The 21868-nt window shown below is 37.2% G+C and overlaps 1 protein-coding gene across 1 annotated transcript; it reads left to right on the top strand.

The window, feature by feature from the left end:
• The first annotated feature begins 12127 nt into the window (after positions 1-12127).
• On the top strand, positions 12128-12721 carry LOC103413617 (MADS-box transcription factor PHERES 2-like). Its single transcript, XM_008352074.1, has one exon. The coding sequence runs from the start codon at positions 12128-12130 to the stop codon at positions 12719-12721; it is 594 nt and encodes a 197-aa protein (XP_008350296.1).
• Positions 12722-21868: the final 9147 nt, after the last annotated feature.

Genomic DNA, 21868 nt, shown 5'->3' with positions numbered 1-21868 from the left:
AATTGCAAACTAACAAAATTACAATGAATCACAAAATTTCACATTTATTTAGATTTAAACACAAGAAGAAGATAGAAAACTTGATATCTCAATTACAAGCACACAACTAGCACAAAGTAAAACACTGAAAGTAAAAGTAAAGACAATCTTAAAAAAATTGGTTGAAACTAATATAAACCCCACTATCTCAAAGCAGATAATCTTGAACAAAATGACATCACAATTTTCGTAGTAATTTTTATATTTTTAGTTGTGATAAATACTCACTGGGCTAGTTTCATTAAAAATAATTCTTCTTACACATTTTTTTTTGTCTATTATATAGAATATACACTAAAGTATATATACATATTGCTACAAATCCTCCCTAGGCTACAGCCCACCGTAGCCTTTGGTGTGGCTACGCCATTGCTAAGTACTGAAAATTTTCAAACAAAGAAGAAACATTCTTTATAACTGAAACAACTTAACCTTTATTTGGTGTTTTAATTTTAATTAGTATCAGTGCAAGGTATATAACTTCAATAATGTTATTCTTACCATATTTTTGTACCACAATTGTATACCACCTTAGGTGGCATCTGATGTGGACAACCACATCATCTAAATTAATTAGCATTTAATTTCAAAATAGTAATCAATAATTAATAAAAATATTGTTAATTAAATGATGATTGTAGTATACGAGAAGTCTCATTCTTCCACCTAAGATTATTTAAGTGTTTTAATTAATAAAAAGATTGAAATTAAATGATGTAGCTTGTCCAACTCATCTGCCATCTAAGATGGTAAAGAAATGTGATATAAAATTGTGGTAAGAATAGTTACTCATATAACTTACATGCTTGAGTAATGTAAATAAACATGAAGCCGGATTGTTTGGCAATTAACTTTCACAGCTCGCATGTAACTCACATCCTTTCACAGAGCTATAAGTAATCGAACCAATAAAGATTAGTCATTCCTTTGTTTTGGCACTACTAGAAATTTTGACTTTACCGATAAAATGAATTTGTCGGTAAAGACTCTTTCACGACGAAAAAATTTGTCGGCCATTTTGTCACGCAAAGCATGTCGTGCAAGACTCTAGCCGACAAAATTCAACATTTCGTCGGCTATGAAGTGGTTCTTTCCCGACAAAACATATTTTGCCGGCATTCTTAAACCCCAACAAAAAATTCTGTCGGAAAAGGATTTTTAAGCCTACAAAATGCACCGTTTTGCCAACAAGATATGTTTGTCGGAAAAGATATTTTGTCGGCACTGCCTTACTCTATCGACAAAATTAGCTTTGTCGGGAAAGAATTTTAATTCATTAAAAAAAAAAAGCTTGAAAACACACAAAATAATTTCTAATAATGCTGCTTTGATTAGTAATATGTATATGTACAATGGTTATACAAAGTATTATATTATACAATAATCCTATTCTACTCCCATTCCTCAATTATCGGTTTAGCAGTAGCTTCGCAATAATATCCTGCAAAAATAATACAAAATCGTAATTATTATGTATGACAACATAAGAAAGAGCATCCTTAAAACCGAAACAATCAAATTGTAGCTAGGAATCTTTCTATAAGTAATAACATTATGGAGCTGCACTGATTCACACAACATCATGAAAAAGATACATTCAATTGAAGATACTTTAACATAACAATCTGTTAGAAAATGGGGATGGGCTGCAATTAACACCATAGTTACACTAAACAATGAAAACTTAACCAATTTGTCAACAAGAAAGCATGTAATCCCGAATTTCACTTGCATCTTGGATGATAAAGCATGTACTCATGTAATCAAGCACATAGTAAAAGATATTTCAAACCTTGCAATCAACATCTCAGACCACCTGCCATTTGAGAGGTACTCTTTAATCCCTTAATAAGATGCAAATAAAAATGAATGAAAGAAGGTACAATAAGTTACGCAATAATAATTAAAAGATATTCAACTCTGGGATTAACTAGTAGCCCTCAAGAATACAAAGAAAATCCTCAAACATAAAAAATTTCTCACAACTTGATCAAATTGTATTAATGACGACAATTGTAACTTATTGGGGAATCAAAATTGCTTACACAATGCTCCTTGCTCATGTCTAGGATAGACATAATCAAACTATTCGTCCATGTACTTGGAATAAACACAAGGCAGAGAAAGCAAAACATACAATATATTCCTAGCACAATCAAACTTAACTGTACAAAGCTCCTTGCTCAGTGTGTTGTGCACAATAGGGGGACAAAATATACAATATATTCTTGTCATCAGCTGAATGGGAGAGTAACACAAGTTAGGAACCGATGAGAAAACATAACAGAGGGATAATTTATACGATATACTTGAGATAAAATTCACCATCACCAGCCTCATAAGCAAGTGCAACTACATTAACTTCAATCAGGCGCACCTGGAATAAAAATAACAAGACTAATTTAATAGTATTATTATTATAATTTCGATGAAGAGAAGACTAAGTTAATATAGACTTGCACATGTTACCACATCTACATATGAGTTGTGTAACAACTACATATGTTGGATTATTCAAAAGATTTGCAAACAACATGGAGTTTAGAATGGTTTAGAGAGATCCTGGCAAATAGCTAACATTGTACATGTTACCTGTCAATTTGAAGAAGGCATCACTTGCATAAACTACAGGCATGTCTGGTAAGTGCAGATCAGTTCTGCAAGGCAACACAACCATATCAAAGCAAACAAAAAGTACAATCATTAGTAAGATTGTAAGAGATAAAATTAAGGCTGAACTGAGAAGGCCTACCCCTGATAAGCTGGATCTCTTCCCACAAACTAATATGGCCATTAACTCCGGACAAGATGTTATTAACTGCAGTTGCAGCTCTCGTCTTCTCTACATCACTTGCCTTGCAACATTCTTCAATGTCGGATCCTGCGTGTTACATAGTAAACTAAGACTCAACCACAACAAAATTTTGGTCACAATCAAAACCAGAAACCACGATCAACATAGCTAGAACACCAAAAAGAATGTAATTTAACATTAACATCACAACCAATCATAGATAACAGGAAGCCACAATTGAAAAAGTTATATATTACAACATTACTTGGAACAAAAGAATTGAGATGTGGCATTACACGAATCTTTACTATCAGCATCATCTAGTGCAGATTCCAAAACCTTCGCCCTGTTCCTCAATCCCTTCCACAAAACATTCGCCCCTCTGTGTTCGGTCGAGTCACAAATAACATGTGGGGATTAGGAAGTGGATCAGCAATCAAAATTAATAATCCAAATTGTCGTATACACCAAGCCCTGCAACTTAAAAGGTTAAATTAAATTTTCCAACTTAAAACCCTATATTAAATTCTACAATTTGAACTGGCAGACATAGAATTAGAGAGGAGAAGGAAGATAATCACTTAAAGAGATCACTGACCTTCGAGTTCTTGGCAGCTTTGATGGTTTTATTTTTTATCCACCCTAATAAACATAACACACAATAGGCTCGCAACCTAATACAAATTCAAGCCCACAAATTCCATTTCAATTTTGACAAAACAAATCGAAAAAGAAAATTGAAAACCTTAAGAGAATTACAGAGACAACTGATGGGTTTATGCACCAGAACTAGAATTGAAGATGACAATTAGAAGGGAAAGAAAAAAAAAACCTTTTCGAGGGCTTTGAATTTGACGCCGGTTTCGATCTCCAGCGGAATGAGGCAGTCGGTCGGTCTGTGTATTTGCAGCGACGAGGGAGAGGGAGAGGGAGAAGGAGTGGGACGGAGAGACAACAGCTTCGTGTTTGACTAAAGCGCTTAATTCTTTTCTTTCTTTTTTTCTAACTCCGCGCTTCTATTTTGAAACCGCGCTTCCAATTTGAAACCGCGCTTTTATTCCGCGCCTCATTTTTGGTTAATAGTTTTACCCTCAGCCGAGGAAATATTTTTTGTTGCCCCGAAATCGTCGTCTAGTATTCTAAGATAGCAGGGAAGGACAATTTACCCGTCAAAATTAAACTAGTCGGGACATTGCATTTATGCCGACAAAATGATGGTCGGTTAACATTCGAATTTTCTCGGCTAAAATTAATGCTATAAATTGGTTTTGGCTTGAATATTTAGTCGACAAATTAAAATTTTAGTCGGTAGAGGACTCTTGTGCCGATAAAATTTTACTCTGTCAGCTTAGAATTTGTCGGCAAAATAAGATTTTCTAGTAGTGTGGGGATATAATCTCATTGTTATGACTAGTGACACGATGATCAATTAGACCTTGAATTTTCAGAAATTCTTGAATGAATGAGATGAGTTTGTTGTGTCTCATTCACCCTAAGTACATCTCAAAAACATTGATTGTGTAATAACTTTGAGCATACTTTGAAAATAAAACTTTCAATGAATAACATTCTTATCAAACAAGGTTCTGAAACGAACAATTTCTCAGTTTTATTCAAGCCAAAATTCATTATTATACCAGTTATGTGAAGTAGGGTTTTAACTGTGTAGGAAAATAAGAAGAAATCTAGGGTTTATATGATCACATGCGTGGTATAAGAAAGGAACATGGCACTTATTTTCAGTGTATGATACTATGTGTATATAACAGAATGAGTTTTAAAAAACAAGTTGTGACATTTAAAGGGTGCAAAAATTATTCATTTATATAAACATCTTATATAAGTATATACATGCATGCAGATATGAAATATAGCAGCGGAAAAATTTGTAGGATCATAACTTGAGTTATCAATAGTTTATTTACAAGATTTCGAATCAACATGATTTCATGTGTGTTAGTTCTTGCTGGACTTTAATCACATAAACGTTGTCTCTGATACCAACTGTTAAACCTAATATGTTCATGTGAGATTAAAACATCATATGAATAACTAACCTTGAGAAGCCATCCTCGATAGCACAACAAGCTACGAACTGCAACAAGCACACGAGAACACCTAGAACACGAGCAAGGCCTTCTGCACACTGACCACCATTGTATTACACAAACCTATGGGGAGGTTTTTGAGTTTGATTTCGGTGGTGTGTGCATGTACCTATGCTTAGTATTTATACTAACTTAACCCAATCTTCCCATAATTATGTCATTAGGATTCCTTATTGTGCAAGAAAACAATCTACCAACTCTCAATCCAAATAGGATAGTATCAGGAGCCCTTATTCTCCAACAATAACTGAAATATTATCTTATTACTTAGAGTCCTAGTTATAGCTTATAACTAAAACCTAATCCTACTTACATTCCATAATAATCCTTATTAATTATAGTGACCTATTAGCTGTTGGGATGATTAGAGTCTAATGTCTAACAAGATCTGTAATCAAATTGGAGAGCCAAACATTACATCTCAAAGAATGAATGAAATAGAGAAGCTATCATTTTTTCAACCATGCATGTATCCGACCATGCTCATGAAACAAATTTATTTCTACTTTCATTAGAACACACGAGGCATTCCATAAAAGGTTGGATTTTCCCCTTACTCTAAACAGAATGGCTGGAAGAACATAAATTTCAAAATCTTAAACAACATTTCTCTTATATTGAAGCCCTGTGCTCAAACATAATTGGCACAAGTTTTAACATAAATACATTTTAAGGGGAAACATTGTGCTCAAACATTGCACCCATCAGACAATTGTAGCTTAAGCATGAAGACTCCAATGGAATTGAACCATAGGATTGAAAACATACCCCATTCATGTCGAGCATTCTAAGTTCTGGTAACTCGAAGCAATGGCTGCAACAGATGATCCCAAGGACAAAGAGAAAACAATCTCAATCCCCTGAATGACATGAACAAATAATCTGCATGAGACTAATTGTATCTCAACCCCTGGGAGGAGGTTGAGAATGCTATGGCCAACTACTGCTAATTAACTGTATCAAATGCACGCAAAGATTAAGCAATTAAATTATAGATGTTAACATTTTTAAACAATATTTTAATTTAAGACTATTGCTTCGTTAGAAGCTCTACAACCAAAGCCAAAACATACAATTTCGATGTTGGTGGTGAAGAAAGAGAGGAGAAGATAAACGAGAGTCGTTTGTCAGAGAGAGCGAGTGCTTATGGCTCGAAAGAGATGAATGAGGAGACTGCCTCTTATTTAATTTTTTTTTCTTTTAGATTTAGTTACACATATATTTGTCTAAAGTACTATTTAGTATCAAATGCTAGTTTACTAATTAAATGTTAGTAACAAAGTTATTAATCATAAAAAGCAAATTATTGTGTTTGTATCTTAGATGTTATAACATTTTGTCATAATAATTTTATGGGTAAATTACATAAAACTACCTCAACTATTGGGTCAGTTACACTTTCATACCCCATCTTTAAAAAATTTCAATGTCATACCTCATCTACAAATTTGTTACAATTTCATATCTTCCGTCAGTTTGTCTGTCAATTCTCCATTAAATAGTGACGTGGCTTGAGACGGGGCCCACTCTCTATTAAAAAATTAATAAAATATTAAAAACTAAAAAAAATAAAATCATTTTTTTTGGGCATGGGGGACCAACCCCTTATCCCCCTCACCCTTTCTTCCTCGCCCCCGTCTTCCCCAAACCCAAAACCAACCAGATCCCATGTCACACCCCAATCCCGACATACGTCCAGGATCGACACGTGATGTCACCAAGTATCTGTATCTCTAACATACCCCGCCTCCACACAACTCACGATCCTACTATGTAGTAATTTTTTTCGTACACTTTATGGCTGCATCTAACCTCCTCGTTAGACTGCCTACGTACCCTACACAGGGATCAAGTCATTCGTAGTTCATCCAAACATTATCCTCAACTTTTATCACAATACTTTTAAGTGGAAAATCATAGCACTCATCAATCAATTAATAGAACTTGGCATGCTTGAAATTACTAGGTTCAGGGTTACATAACAATCCTACATGACCATTAATATTTCCACTTCATCCATCACATAAATCATCATGTTTCTCCACATAAAATCACAATACATAGCATGTAACATATTAAAGAATCAACAAAGCACGATATTATTTTCTAGCCATATCAATCAACTAAAATAATCATACTAATAAAAATCATATCCAGCGTCATTCCACAATCCCGTCAATTAATCTAATCAATTCATGAATCAAAGATGCACAATCTTAGCATTTACTTACGTTAATCAATCAATGCAATAACTTATCATTTCACGAATTTAACCAAGGAACTCTATATAATTCCCTACTTGGATTATGAGTAATAAACATGATAATTCTAATTTGTATTCACAAGATCTATTGTGGGTAATTCTCATTCACTCGAATCTAGGTTTCTAGACTAATCTTATGGGAATGAGCGAAAGCAAGGATTCCGGACCACTCAACGGAATCCAACAACACCGGATTCCGGATCACTCAACGTAACCAAAATACCAAACGGTTTCTCGTAATCTACCCAGACCTGTCATATGTAAAATCAGTGCCTACATCAAGGGAATAGTGCACTGGCAAATCATAACTCGGTTTAAGCTGCGAAGCTCGGGTGAGTGACAATAATACAAGTATGTGATATTCAATAAAAACAAACCATCGATTACAATCTATAAACATCGAGTATAGAATCATGCTTTATGAAATCATAATCAAGTCACTGAAAACTCCGAATGAGTTACCCAGACATCCAACGACTTTTCCCATCCAAACCACCAAGATTACCAAAAACCACCGTTCATATGTGCATTAAAAACTAAGGTTAAAGGAACACAGTTCGGCCGAAACCTACATATGTAACCAAACATAAAGTGGCCCCCTATTGCGGATTAACCAAGCAGAACCACCCCTGCAGTAACCAAGTAGGCAGTGACCCCCTATTACGGATTAACCAAGCAGAGTCACTCATACTCATTTGTTAGGCAGTGATCACCTATCGCGGATTAACCAAGCATGATCATTCCTAAGTATGTATAGCCATACCAAAGATATAAGGATCGCCTATCGCAGATTAACCAAGCACGATCCATAGAAAATATAGTCCCCTATCGCGGATTAACCAAGCAGGACCATGGTCCCTTATTGCGGATTAACTAAGCAGGACCAAGATAACTAAGTAGGTAATGACCCCCTATCGCAGATTAACCAAGCAGAGTCACACCTACGGAACTGTTAGGCAGTGATCACCTATCACGGATTAACCAAGCATGATCACCCCTAAGTATGTATGGTTATTAGGATCGCCTATCGCGGATTAACCAAGCAGGACCACTAGTGACCCCATATCACAGATTAAACAAGCAGGGTCATAGTCCCCTACTAGTCCTCAATTTACAAAACATTTCAATATGCAATTCGAATCACTTTTTCACAAATATTACCAATCCATGAATCAAATCACATTTAATAAAAATAAATCGATGGCCAATTATAAAAGACTCACATTTTAACAGAAAACACATTTATAAAATCAAGTCATATCCACAAAGGATATTAATATAAAGAATCAAGTAATCACCATATCACATATATTAAAGTCACTCATCAAGACAAGTCCGCAAAGCTTCACTGAGTCTCTAGTAATACTAATTTTAGTAATTCAAATGGTTCAAAACCTGTTGACCAAAAGTTAACGGTGGGGTCCACACCCTAGCAATTTAATCCATAAGATCCGCACATCACAATCGAGATCCGTAACTTCCTAAGGTCCACATTATGCTCAAAGAACATTATACTAAAATCTCATCGCGATCCGACGGTCGGATCTCCGCCAATTGCTAGAATTAGGTGGCGGTTAACAATTAATTTTACTAACTTAGAAATCTAATTCAGGAAGATCCGTACATCGGATTCTTGATCTGTCAGTTCCAGTTATATTCAAATATTATGTTCTATAACGTATTAGGGCTTGGTGACAATCCAACGGTTGGATTGGTGATTCATATTTTGATCAAGTAATGTATCGTAATGAAACTAACTTCAAACAATCAAATTACGTCATACAAATATCAATTATGGAATCAGGGCATCTAATTGAACTTAGGAAGACATCATCGGCCCACTGGCCACGTGTTGCTGTCGGTGACAGTCGGCCGCCCTGACTAGCCAAAAAATTCAACTATTTTAAAAAATTACCAAATTTTACAAACAAGTAGATCTCAGTGAAGGGAGAATTTTCATACCTGTGGCCAAGTCCAATTCAACTGGGAAGTGTCCCAATTTCATCCAAACCCGCCTGAAACCCTAGAAATGGGTGTTCCTTGATTCATCGCCAAAACGAACTCTGACGCCTCATCCAATGCTTGGGGCCTTGCTCCAGGGGTTGAGGGGAGTCTATTGGTAGTGGTGATCGACGGTAATCATTGTCGGAATCACCATAAAATGAGAAAACTTACCGGAAAACCCTCGGCACTTTGTGGCTTCGACCTAGAAAAATGGAAAGGAAAAATGGAAATCTAACACTACAGGGATGTAGGACTCGTCAAGAGCTTTCCATGGACACCAAAATCACTCAAAGCGGAAGTCAGATGAAGAAGATATTGCCAGATCAAAAATGGTGGCTTGTGGGTGAAAAATGACCAATTTTGGGTCTCTCATTTCCCCTCTTTTCCTTGTTTTCTGATTGGTATGTCCCCTCATTTTCTCTCCCGCACTCTCTCCTTTCTCCCATCTCCCTTGCTGCCACTTGGCAGCTTATAAACATTTATTTGTTTATTTCCCAACAACTAAAACGTGTCTAATTTTTTCGTTATAACTCCATTTCACGAACGGTTTTCGCCTACGTGTTCGAAAATATAAATTATGACCTCAAAAGGTCTACGGAATTTAAATAATTAATTTCGAAACTTCAACCCTCATAACTAGTTTAATTAAAACCTAAATTCAAATAAATTAATATAAATTGCCGAAAAATAATATAAAATCTCAATAATACAAATACGTAGATTATAACAGTAAAATCTAGGAATGAGATTTCACATCCCACCCCAAACCCAAATCCCACCCACCCCTTCGACCTCCCATGTTGCCTTTCTCCACCACATTAGCAATCCCATGCACCACTCTCAGCCCCTCCTCCCTCAACGCCCTATCTCTGCCTCACCTAGATAACTTGAGCAGTGTACCCACCGTGCAATCACCGCTGTGGCGTTCTCCGCGTCATCTTAGAGAGAAGGGGAGGAGTCGAAAAGGGTTTCAAACAAGAAAGGTATGACCCCAAATTTGGCAACGAGGGGGTGGCTGGAAAGTATATTCGGGATCTTGGTGCTGGAGGGGGGGGAGGGATTTGAGGGTTTGGAAGGGCAGGGGAAGATGGTAGAAGTAGTACTGGAGCAGAGAGAGGGCCGGTTGACCCAATTTATTGAAGGCGGAGTCATCGCCTCAAAGAGGGAGTCAAGCGATGGTGGTGTGGAGGGAGGGAGGGAGGGAGGGAGGGAGGGAGGGAGTTGAGCGATGGCGTGGCGCGGGTGAGGTGGGCGAGTGACAGCTGAAGGTGGTCAGCAAAGCTGGGGAAGGGGCAAGGGATGTCGAAGGGGTGGGTGGGATCTGGTTGGTTTTGGGTTTGAAGAAGACGGGGGCGGGAAAGAAAGGGTGGGTCCCCCATGCAAAAAAATATATTAAATGATTTTATTTTTTTTGTTTTTAATATTTAATTAATTTTTTAATAGAGAGTGGGTCTCGTCTCAAGCCACGTCACTACTTAATGGAGATTTGACAGACAAATTGACGGAATGTATGAAATTGTAACAAATTCGTAGATGAGGTATGCCATTGAATTTTTTTAAAGATGGGGTATGAAATTGTGACTGACCCAATAGTTGAGGTAGTTTTATGTAATTTATCCTAATTTTATTAATAATTTTTACAATTATTTAAGTTAAGTCACAAACACATTATTGAAATGAAATAACATTAGTAACGAGAAGTGACTAATATACATGTAGTTACAAAAAATTTCACATTGTGATGTTGTGACTAAAATCCACTTTCTTGCGGTGGACGTCAGCAAGCTGAGGGGCAAGAGCCAATCTCAGCCGTCCAAAACGATTTATGGGGAAATACTTAGCTTTGAGGGGCTGAGATGCTCACTTATATCTCTATCACAATTATGTTTTGTACGATTATATACACCATCAGGGCGGTATTACTAATTATTCTACAACGTTATATTACACTTCATCATCGTTGGGGATTTTCCTTTTTAAATTGTGTATAATATTTACTTCCTAACTAAAATAAGAAGAAAAAAAATAAAATACAACGAATGTTTGACTAATATGGCATGAATGGAAATAATATTAAGGAACCAGGGTGTGATGACTAAAATGGTAATACGATAAAAGGAAACGCTAAAATACAATGAATATCTGACCTACAAATACATGAATGGTAATATTTTATAAGGAAAAACTAAAATATAATGCAATAACATAATGATGATATGTTATAAGGAAATAATCCTTTACTTAAGAAGATGTAGAGAGAGAGAGAAATTTCCATCTATGTGGTTTTTACTTTTTAAAATAATCTTATCTATATTTATATGTACTAAATGGTCATTTCATCCCTTCGAATTCAAAATCATTATTTTGTATAATGTTTTTTTTTTATGCAAGTGATATTTGTATTTAAATTAACCTAAACTAAAAAGAAGGGGTTCGGGTCTAAAGAGAAGCACATTAGCTCTGCCTCGTCTGCTTATTTGATATAACAGTAAGCATTATTATTTGACGATCGTTATGCGTTGAGGTTTGTCGTTATTTCATCTGACACATTTAAACATAAAATATGAAACGGTGATCGAATTAACCTTCATTGATGTTGTTTCCAGAAAATTAAATAAATTTCTCTTTTTTTTTAAGAAAAGACCACTTCAAAATTAAATCAATTATTTTTTTTGCATCAAAATGGTAATGACCAAATTAACCCTACACCCTAGACAACCCTATTAGTTGTCCCTTTGTGCTATAAATAGCCTTGGGTGGGTGGAACATGAAGCATATGAGTTGAAGTGGGAAAAAGGTGAATATATAGGAGGAGCATTATCAATCATGCCCAGGAGCAAAGTGAAACTTGCTTGGATAGTGAACGATAATGCTCGGAAAGCCACCTCCAAAAGAAGTAGAGAAAGCTTTTTTAAAAAAATGCGTGAAATAACCACCTTATGTGATGTGGGTGGCTTCACCATTGTCTATGACCCGGCCACTGGTGAGCCTAGTACATGGCCTGAGCCCCCATTACTCCAACAACTAATTGCAAGGTACCAAAGCATACCATTTCCCGCGCGGTTGGCGAAGATGACGGACCAGGAAACTTACCTCAAGGAGAAGGTAACCAAACTTAAAGATCGAATCAACAGGATTCAAAGAGAGAACTTTGATGTGGAGGTGAATGATATCATGCACCAGATCACTCAAAATGGTAAGCCATTTCATACATTTGAAGATAGAGAGCTAACCAATTTGCTTTTGTTTACGGAGGAGAAGATGAAAGAGATTCAGAAACGGATCAAAACTATGGAGCCAGAAGTTAACGTTCCACCATCTGATGGTGGAGGAGAATTTAACATGAGAGTTCCAGAGCATGGAGAGGACCGTCGAGAGTATCTCTTTAAGTATTTGGAATGGGCAAAAAGGAAGCTAGCAATGGAGAAGGCTGCTGGAGCTGTACAAAGCAGTTTCCATAACTGTTCGGAAGTGGCAACGGTGGAGATGATGTTGGGATTTCGTAATCCTTGAATTGCAATGTTACTTTAAAGTTTAATAAAATAAGGGAAGAAAACACATTGATAAAATTCTCTAGTGGTGTATGGCGTCATTAGGTTTCTTCCCCACAATTTTTTTTTTCTATTTCCCAACGTGAATTGTTCAATTCATGTATATAATGTACTTTAATGAATTTTTGCTATCGTTTCTTGGAATGTTATGCAATGTCTTACTTCCTTTATTAGTTTTTAATGCAATATATATCCATTATCTAATATATATATATATATATATATATATATATATATATATATTTATATATATAGTTATAGTTATAGTTTTTTGTTTTTTGAACAAACAATATTATCTACGCTAAAGGGGACAAAGAGTGGGCTTAGTCTCACAATGGGCTAGCAATAACGAGGCTCCAATTCACATTTGGCGAGAATTGAACCTAAGACATCTAATTTATAAGTAAAGATGAATACCACCAGACTGTAGTACTAAAAATGTGATTACTAAAACTTATAAGTAGATGTGTTATTTTACTAATACCTCATACTTTATTGACTGCACCCACATACTTAATACACCTCACATTTACTTTTAAAATTAAAATAACACACCCTAGTATTTTCCAATACTACCCTCACTGTAACATCCCACATCGACCAACAAAGAGGGAGTGATGTGCCTTATATGTACATGCCCACCTCCATATAGCACGAGGCTTTTTGGGAACTCATTGGCTTCGGGTTCCATCGGAACTCCGAAGTTAAGCGAGTTCGGGCGAGAGCAATCCTAGGATGGGTGACCCACTGGGAAGTTCTCGTATGAGTTCCTAGAAATAAAATCGTGAGTGCGTGGTCGGGACCTAAAGCGAACAATATCGTGCTACGGAGGAGCCGAGACTAGGATGTTATAGAATGGTATCAAAGCCACTCTGCTGTGTGGTGCGAGTGTGCTGACGAGACGAGGACGTCGGGCCCCTAAGGGGGGTGGATTGTAACACCCCACATCGACCAATGGAGAGGGGGTGATGTGCCTTATATATACATGCCCACCTTTATATAGCACGAGGCATTTTGGGAACTCATTGGCTTCGAGTTCCATCAGAACTCCAAAGTTAAGCGAGTGCGGGCGAGAGCAATCCTAAGATGGGTGACCCACTGGGAAGTTCTCGTGTGAGTTCCCAGAAACAAAACCGTGAAGGAGTGGTCGGGGCCCAAAATGGACAATATAATGCTACAGCGGAGCTGAGACTACGATGTGACACTCACACCTCACATTCACGTACACCCCACAATCATAAATTAACCCCACATCAAACTCTTTATTTCAAAACAAAAGAATAATCCACATTTTAGAGACAAGAAAGATGAATTAAATTGTTGTATATATAAAATCTACATTGATCATGCTGTCTGATTTATACACACGTCCAAGTACCCTTTCAAATTTTCTTAAACGATCAAGTTGGATTCCAAGAAGCCTGATGCACAAATAGTAGGGATTGTTCTTATAAGGTCATGTCAGTTTGTATAAACACTACAAAATTAAACACTTTGCACGACGAGGGAGTATTTGTCGAACAAAGCATTTCCAGGTCGCACAAAGCCTATGGCAACGTAGAAATCGTGAATTTGTCGCGCAAAGGTCGCGAAGAAAGACCTTGCGCGACAAAGAGTGCACATTCGTCATCTAGCTAAATGATTGCGCGACGCTTTACTGCTCATCGCAAGAAAGGTATATGGACAAAGGTTTTTGTCGCACAATATAAGAGGGTACAAGTGTGCTTTGTGATGAGAAATTTCTCGAAAATGTTTGAGCGATAAAACATATCAGATGCGCGTGGTTTTGCACGACGACATATCTTCGTAGTGCAAGTGTAATTTTTAATTAAAAAAATAATTTAATAAATAGAATAAATGGAATACTATTAAAAAATATATTTCATACAATTGACAAAAAAAACAAATTAATGAATAGAAAAACAATTTATTTATAATATAAATAAAAAATATACGTACAAATACAAAGTTTAAAAAGAAAGCTGGAAAAAAAACTACAAAAAAAAATGAGACATAATCTATGGGCAAGTTGTTCGGAGGTGCTTGGTAATCTTGCTGCTGGAAAAGGGTGGGGTTGGGGATAGGGTCAGAGGTCAACGGGTTTGATTGCTATGTATGCTCGAGGTGGAAGGGCTATGACGGTGGTGGTACAAAAAAATTGGGGAGATAGATCCCGGAGGAACTGAGGGCTTGTACAATCAATGACATCTGAGTCTTGTACGATGTGAGCTCACTCCTCAGGCCAGTGATTTCCTGCGTCAAAGTTGTAACCTCGCCCTTTGACTGTGAAGATGAAGAGGCTTCACTCTCCCACCGCCTGGCATTTCCCATCCCTCGACAATATGTCCCTGGCCTCCGATCGAAAGTCTGGTCCAACATCTCTGTAAGGATGTGAAACCCCACATCCTCAAGGGGATCCACAGACTCGATTAGCGTGTGATGTGAAAATTATGTTGACACTCAAATTAACCCTCTTTTTATCAATTGTAGCAAGTATGTAAGTAGGGATCGTTCTAAACCGGGGATTAGGAGGGATTGCAAAATCACTTGAAAACTGACTCAAATATGTAAAAACAAGTTTAAAACACTAAACTAGACTCAAAGAATGCAAAACTAAACTTTAAAACACCAAAACAAACCAAAAGACTCAAAACAGCACCAAAACACTCAAAACTGCCTTAAAAACACAATCTGGGCAGTTTTGGACACTAAGCACCAAATTGGACGAATTTGGGTTTTAACTTGAATCAAAACACTTAAAAACACAAAGTAAAACACTTACTAACTAATTTGACACTTTAAAACAAAGGGGGATTGGTTTTGGACGAATTTAAAAACAAAACAAACTTTGTAAATTAGAACAGATTGTAAAACGAATTTGGTTTAAATGGATGGATGGAAGGCTAGCTAAGGGGTTCATCTCCACACATGTCACACTTGCATATAAAACGATCTCTAATTGCTTTTCAATTAACCATGAATTCCCAACGCCCCAAGTTAATTAGGTCCGCTTAAATTAACCTTCAGATTTTCCTAATGTTATTGAATTGGATGATTGCATACGACAACCCAAAGCATTCCCCACAAGTCCCCTACATGATTGCATAATAGAGATACAAGCAAGAATCATTAAGTTCTATGAAAACCATAAGCATTGACGAAGCACTTGTTACTATGATTGCATGAAACTTATGCCAAGAATTTACTTAACACGATTGTGATCAACAACCTTTACTACTTGTGAATATAAGTTCATAACGATTAGGTGAAATTCCCTTATATCCTAGCATCAAATTCATGCATGCAAACTAAGTGTCGACCCTCAATCAACATACAAGAATAAGTTTTAATTCACATAGATAAGCAAATTGAAATCACAACTTATGAAACGCAATTAGAAGTAATCAAATCATATAGCAAGCATAATCATGGTTTCGAATCCCCCCCTAGCCAAGGGGGGTTTAGTTCCTCATACTCGCAAATAAACAAAGATAAATAAATTTAAACATTAAAACAAAGATAGAAAACACCTAGAAACGCTCCACAATCCAAGCTCCTTGAATGGCATGCACGGCTCCAAGTTGTCTTCCTTCTTCTCCTTGCAAACTCACGGCACACAAGGTATGTTTGGGTGAATGGTGTAGTGAAAATATGGTAGAGGATGGTGAATGATTTGTGCAGCAAGGGATGGTATTTATAGGCTGAAATTCGCAGCCCCTATGTAGCAAAGGAAAAGGATTTAAAAGCCTAATTTGTATAGGATAATAACACACAATCCTTGAAGGAAAAGGTTAAGGCTTTTAGAAACCAAGGGGGAAAGGAATAATCAGGTTTCTAGAAGTTCTAGAAAGGTTTGGGGCGTCACTTTTGTAGGACAAGGGATAAGGCCTTCTAGAAAGGTTGTTTTGTGGCTGATTTCTAGAAAAAACAAGGGATAAGGTGTGGCACCTTTGTAGGAAAGGATTAGGTCTTCTAGAAATCCCATTTTAAGCATCCTAATCTAGTTAGAAACCCTCCTAAGTGGCTGGAATGTGGATAATTTAGGATTAGGATAAGATAAGATAGGATAAGGTTTGTTTGGATAAGATAAGCTAAGATAAGGTTATGGATGAGGTTTTGGATAAGATCCTTCTCTTGAGTTGATTCTTTGGCTTTAATTCTTCTTCTTCATGTAGGAATACTTGCTTGAGTAGGAAACTTCATTCGTCTAGGAATCCATCTTCAATTAGGACTCCTACATTGATTAGGAATCCTTCTTTATTTAGGAATCCTTCATTTAAGCCCTTTCCTACTTCAACTAGGAAACTTTGTATCTTCAATTCTTCAACTTCAAAACCCATTCCTAGCTTCATCAATCCTTCAAATTCGTCCATCCCTTGTGCTACATATGCATGAACTCCATTCTAGCCCAATTTTGCTCCAAAATGCTCCAAATTGCTTCCTTTTGCTCACTTTGTCTCTAAAACCTGAAAACACATGAAAATAGCTTAAAAGACTAATTTAACTAAGAAAACACAACATAAATGCATAAGAACTAACTAACTAAGGCGCATAAATATGCTCCTATCAAATTCCCCCACACTTAGCTTTTGCTAGTCCTCGAGCAAAACAAAACGAAACAAAGTAAATAAACGAAACAAAACGAGTAAAACACAACCTAAACCTTCCAACAATCGCCTCAGGGATTTCCAATGCACATGACATGTTAAAAATCATCATTCCCACAGATTTTAGCCATCTTTACGCTTAAGCACATACTTAATCATAGTCACTACTTATTAGTTCACAAATAACCAATTAAAACGATGTTTTGAATGTAGTAACATGCCTTAGAGAATTTGCTCAATTCCTTACTAGATATGCACTCAATTTTCACACAGAATTTCTGACTACACACCCTATACTAGTTATATGTGAGAAGATTGATGTAAATATGAAAACGAATGCTCACATATATGTATGACAAAGGAAGCACTTTCCGGAGTTAACAACATGTTTAAATATGATCTCATGAATGGAATGCTACTACTTAGATGCGAGAACCAGCGACACCATATGCTCATACCAATGTTAAACTCCACAAATTGAAACACATAACACTCAAGATTAAAGTAAAGGGTTGTAACGGGGCTTGGGGTATTGGCTAACAAAGAAGGGTAAAGGATAAACAAACGTTCTTAAAACAATAGTAAGCAAAGCAATGAAATTGACACTTAGAATTCACTTTAGAGTGCAGAAAACAACTTTAAACACAAAGGGGAATACGCATGCATATTTAGGGTCAAATGCAACTTTTTGGACCCTTTCTTCAACAATCAACACTTTTAGAACTCTTTTTCACATCTTTTCAACTCTTTTTTCATACTTTTCACATTTTTTCTTTTTCTTTTTCTTTTTCCACGAATTTCATTTTTTTTTTCTTTTTCATGCCTCATTCAAGACTTTGGCACACCCACAACAAAACTCACTTCCCCCACACTTATTTTCTGTCAATAATGACCAAAAGGAATTCATTTTGAGTCATTTATTACTATGCTTCAAGAACAAAGGTATGGATGGTCCTAATCTAGGCTAGGTAAGGATAATGTGGGTTAACAAACAACATAGGCTAAACAAGGCTCAACGGGGTTAAACCTACAAAAACAAATGCATGGAATGAAGGCTTTTTGGCTATGGTGGTACTACTAAACAACTTCATCTTGAATATGTGTTATGCAATTCAATAACATGTTTTGAATGACATTGGCATGAGTTCTAGTGTTTGGAACTAAATGATGAAACGCCTTCTAAGTAGTAACCAAGCAAAGAATAATGAGATCATGCAACGACTTTAGAAAACAAGAATGCACATATTTTAACTCTCCAAATAAACATTTAGGCTCAAGTCTCACAAGGTTGTAGCGTTTGTTTGAGTTCCTTCCTTCAAGCATGTTACAAAAACTGATTTTTTTCTTTATGATTACATGTGAAGTCATAAGTTATAACCACAACCAAGCATAAACCAAAGAGTAAATCAAACTTTCATCCATGTTTATAACTCTCTTTAACAATCATGCAATTACAAACCGAATCCTCATCATTGTGTTGGAAGGTACCCTAAGACACAAACAAACACACAAAAACAACTTTAAACCGACTCTTTTTGGGTTTTTTCAAAACTTTTTCTATTTTTTTTCTTGAATTTTCGGATTTTTTGGTAAAGCCACATCAAAACACATCAAAACTTTCTAAAAACACTTAAAAACAATGAAAAACAACCTTTGAAATGTTAGGTGGTAAAATCCTACGAATTTGACACAAAAACACTTTGTTTACCCCCCCCACACTTAAACCAAACATTGTCCTCAATGTTTCAAACATAGACTCACACAAGAACAAGCAAATATCACAACTAGCAAACATGACAAATATGGCAAAGTAAAAGCAATAAAGAGTAGGGTTTAGAAACGCAAATCTGATTATGATGCCGGAGCTTCCTAGGTCCTCTTTAGTTGCATGGGTTGCCTCCCAAGAAGCGCTTGCTTTAACGTCTTCCAGCCGGACGATGCTCCATTGAAGGTTTATGGAACCCCACAGCATGGAGGGGTGTTTCCACAACCTGACCTACGAAATACTTCATTCTTTGGGTCCTTGAATGGGATGGGATAATGATCCTTTCTTATTGTCATGTTTTGCTTCTCTAAATCAACACGAACTCTCCCACCACGTTGTCTTCGATTTGGTACCTGCACCATACAAGGTAACAACCTATTAGTTGAAATGGGAATCGAAATTGGAATAGGTGGCTTACCTTTGTACGGCAAAGAAGTGGTAGCACTATGGACAAATGCACAAGGGTTGCACTTGGGCAGATTTGATGATTTCAAGGTTGGGGCCATGCACTCTTTGTTGTTCACTCCAATTCCTTCCTCGATGGTGGGTTGTGGTACATTCTTGTTGACTAGTGTTGAACATTCCTGCCCTATATTATCAATTACATTAATAGCACAACAAGAACGAACATCATTAGTATTCTCAACCGATTCAGAAATCTTAAAGTTAATCATATCACCACCAAAGGCCATAGTTACTGCTCCCTTGGCCACGTCAATCTTGGTTTGAGCTGTTTTCATGAAAGGACGTCCAAGTAAGAGTGGTGATGATGGAGAGTGTACCGAATCTTCCATGTCAAGCACATAAAAATCTGCAGGAAAAATCAAATGGTCTACCTGCACCAAAACATCCTCCAAAACTCCTTTCGGATATGCATTAGATCGATCGGCTAACTGAATAATAACACCATCATGTTTAAGCTCTCCTAGATTCATCGATGCATAGACAGAATATGGCATGACATTGATTGATGCACCTAAATCTAGCATAGCATGATCAAACCTCGTATTACCAATAACACAAGGGATAGTGAAACTACCTGGATCTTTGCATTTAGGTGGTAACTTTCTTTGCAACAACGCAGATACATTCTCACTTACGTGTACCACCTCTTTCTCCCGAATCCGATTCCTTGTTGTGCAAAGCTTCTTCAAGAACTTAGCATATTTCGGGATTTGCTTTATTGCATCGAGGAGTGGGATGTTGACATGCACCTTCCTAAACGTCTCCAGAATGTCTTTTTCCTCCTCGTCGTTCTTGGCTTGCATCAACCTGCTAGGAAAGGGCACGTTTAGTGGAATAGAACTTGATTGGGTCGAATTATGACTTACCTTAGGTGTAGGACACGGCAAAGGTGCAATAGGAGGCTGCGGCATTGTTTTCTCCTTCCTTGCCGTGGTTGAGGTTTGGGGTTCTTCCTCAAACAGTAGCTTTTCATCCTCTTTTTGACTTGAATTGGATGCTTGGGGTTCGGTTCCAACTTGTTTGCCACTCCTTAATGTAATTGCTTTGGCGGTTTCGAATCCCCCTTTTGGATTTGCAACGGTTGAACTAGGGAGTCTTCCTTGGTCTCGAAACTGTCCTACAAACTCCGCAATTTGCCCAATTTGTTTTTCCAAGTGATCCACCCTTTTAGCTTGGGTTTGCAATGCTGTGGTTTGATTCTCTAGCCCCTGAGACAAAGTGTTGAGTAATTTAAGAATTGTATCATTATCCAAGGACGTACCTGAATTTGTTGGGGTAGATTGTATTTGAGTTTGATTTGGTGCGAATGGCGTTTGATAGAAACCCGGGGGTTGTTGCCGAAATGTGTTTTGTTGTTGGCCTTGTTGGGGTTCCCGCCATTTGAAATTCGGATGATCACGCCAACCGGGATTGTAGGTGTTAGAAAAGGAATCATTCCTTTGTTGGTATTGCTGCCCAAAGCCCACGGCATTGAGGGTCTCCCACCCTCCGTTCTCGATCAATTGTGGGCACTTGTCCGTAGGATGTCCTTGCATGGAACATACACCACACGCACTTACATTTTGAACTTTTGGCCCTTCCATAACTTGAGAAAGCAACGTAGTAAGGTTAGCCATTTGATTTTGAAGTTCGGTTATGGCACTTACCTCATTCACTTGGTGTTGCCGTGGGGTGCCTCTTTGTCCAACGCCTTCGTATTGTTGAGCGTTCAATGCTCGATTGGCAATCAACGTCTTTGCTGCCGTGGGGGTCTTGTCCACCAATGCTCCTCCTGCCGAGGCATCTAGCATTTTTCGTTCGATTGGTAGAAGTCCCTCGTAGAAGTATTGTAGAAGAAGCTCCTCCTTCATTTGATGCTGTGGACAAGAAGCAACAAGAGATTTAAAACGTTCATAATATGTAGGAAAAGACTCACCTTCTTCTTGTTGAATTCCACTTATCCTTTTTCGTAGGAGGATGACTCGAGAAGTTGGGAAAAACTTCTCCAAGAAAGCTCTTTTCATGTTTTCCCAAGATGTGACCGTTCCGGGAGCTAATTCATACAACCAATCTTTCGCCTTTTCCATGAGAGAAAAGGGAAAGGCCTTCATCTTCAATATACTCCCGTCGACATTGATTGGAGTCATGCTTGAACACACCACCTCGAACTCTTTCAAGTGCTTGTTAGGATCCTCCATGGACAACCCATGGTACTTCGGAATATGGTGTAGCAAACTTGACTTTAACTCGAATTCCTCGGTCTTTCCTTGGGCAGCCGCCGGATATTGAATAC

This window comes from Malus domestica, chromosome 12 (genome assembly GCF_042453785.1).
Source record: "Malus domestica chromosome 12, GDT2T_hap1".
NCBI classification, from domain to species: Eukaryota; Viridiplantae; Streptophyta; class Magnoliopsida; order Rosales; family Rosaceae; genus Malus; species Malus domestica.
Note: the sequence above shows the minus strand (reverse complement) of the source record. Positions and strands in the feature narration are given on the sequence as shown.

What these genes read in the sequence shown, in the direction of transcription:
- LOC103413617 (XM_008352074.1), top strand. Translation starts at nt 12,128, where the DNA reads ATGCGTGAAATAACCACCTTATGTGATGTGGGTGGCTTCACCATTGTC.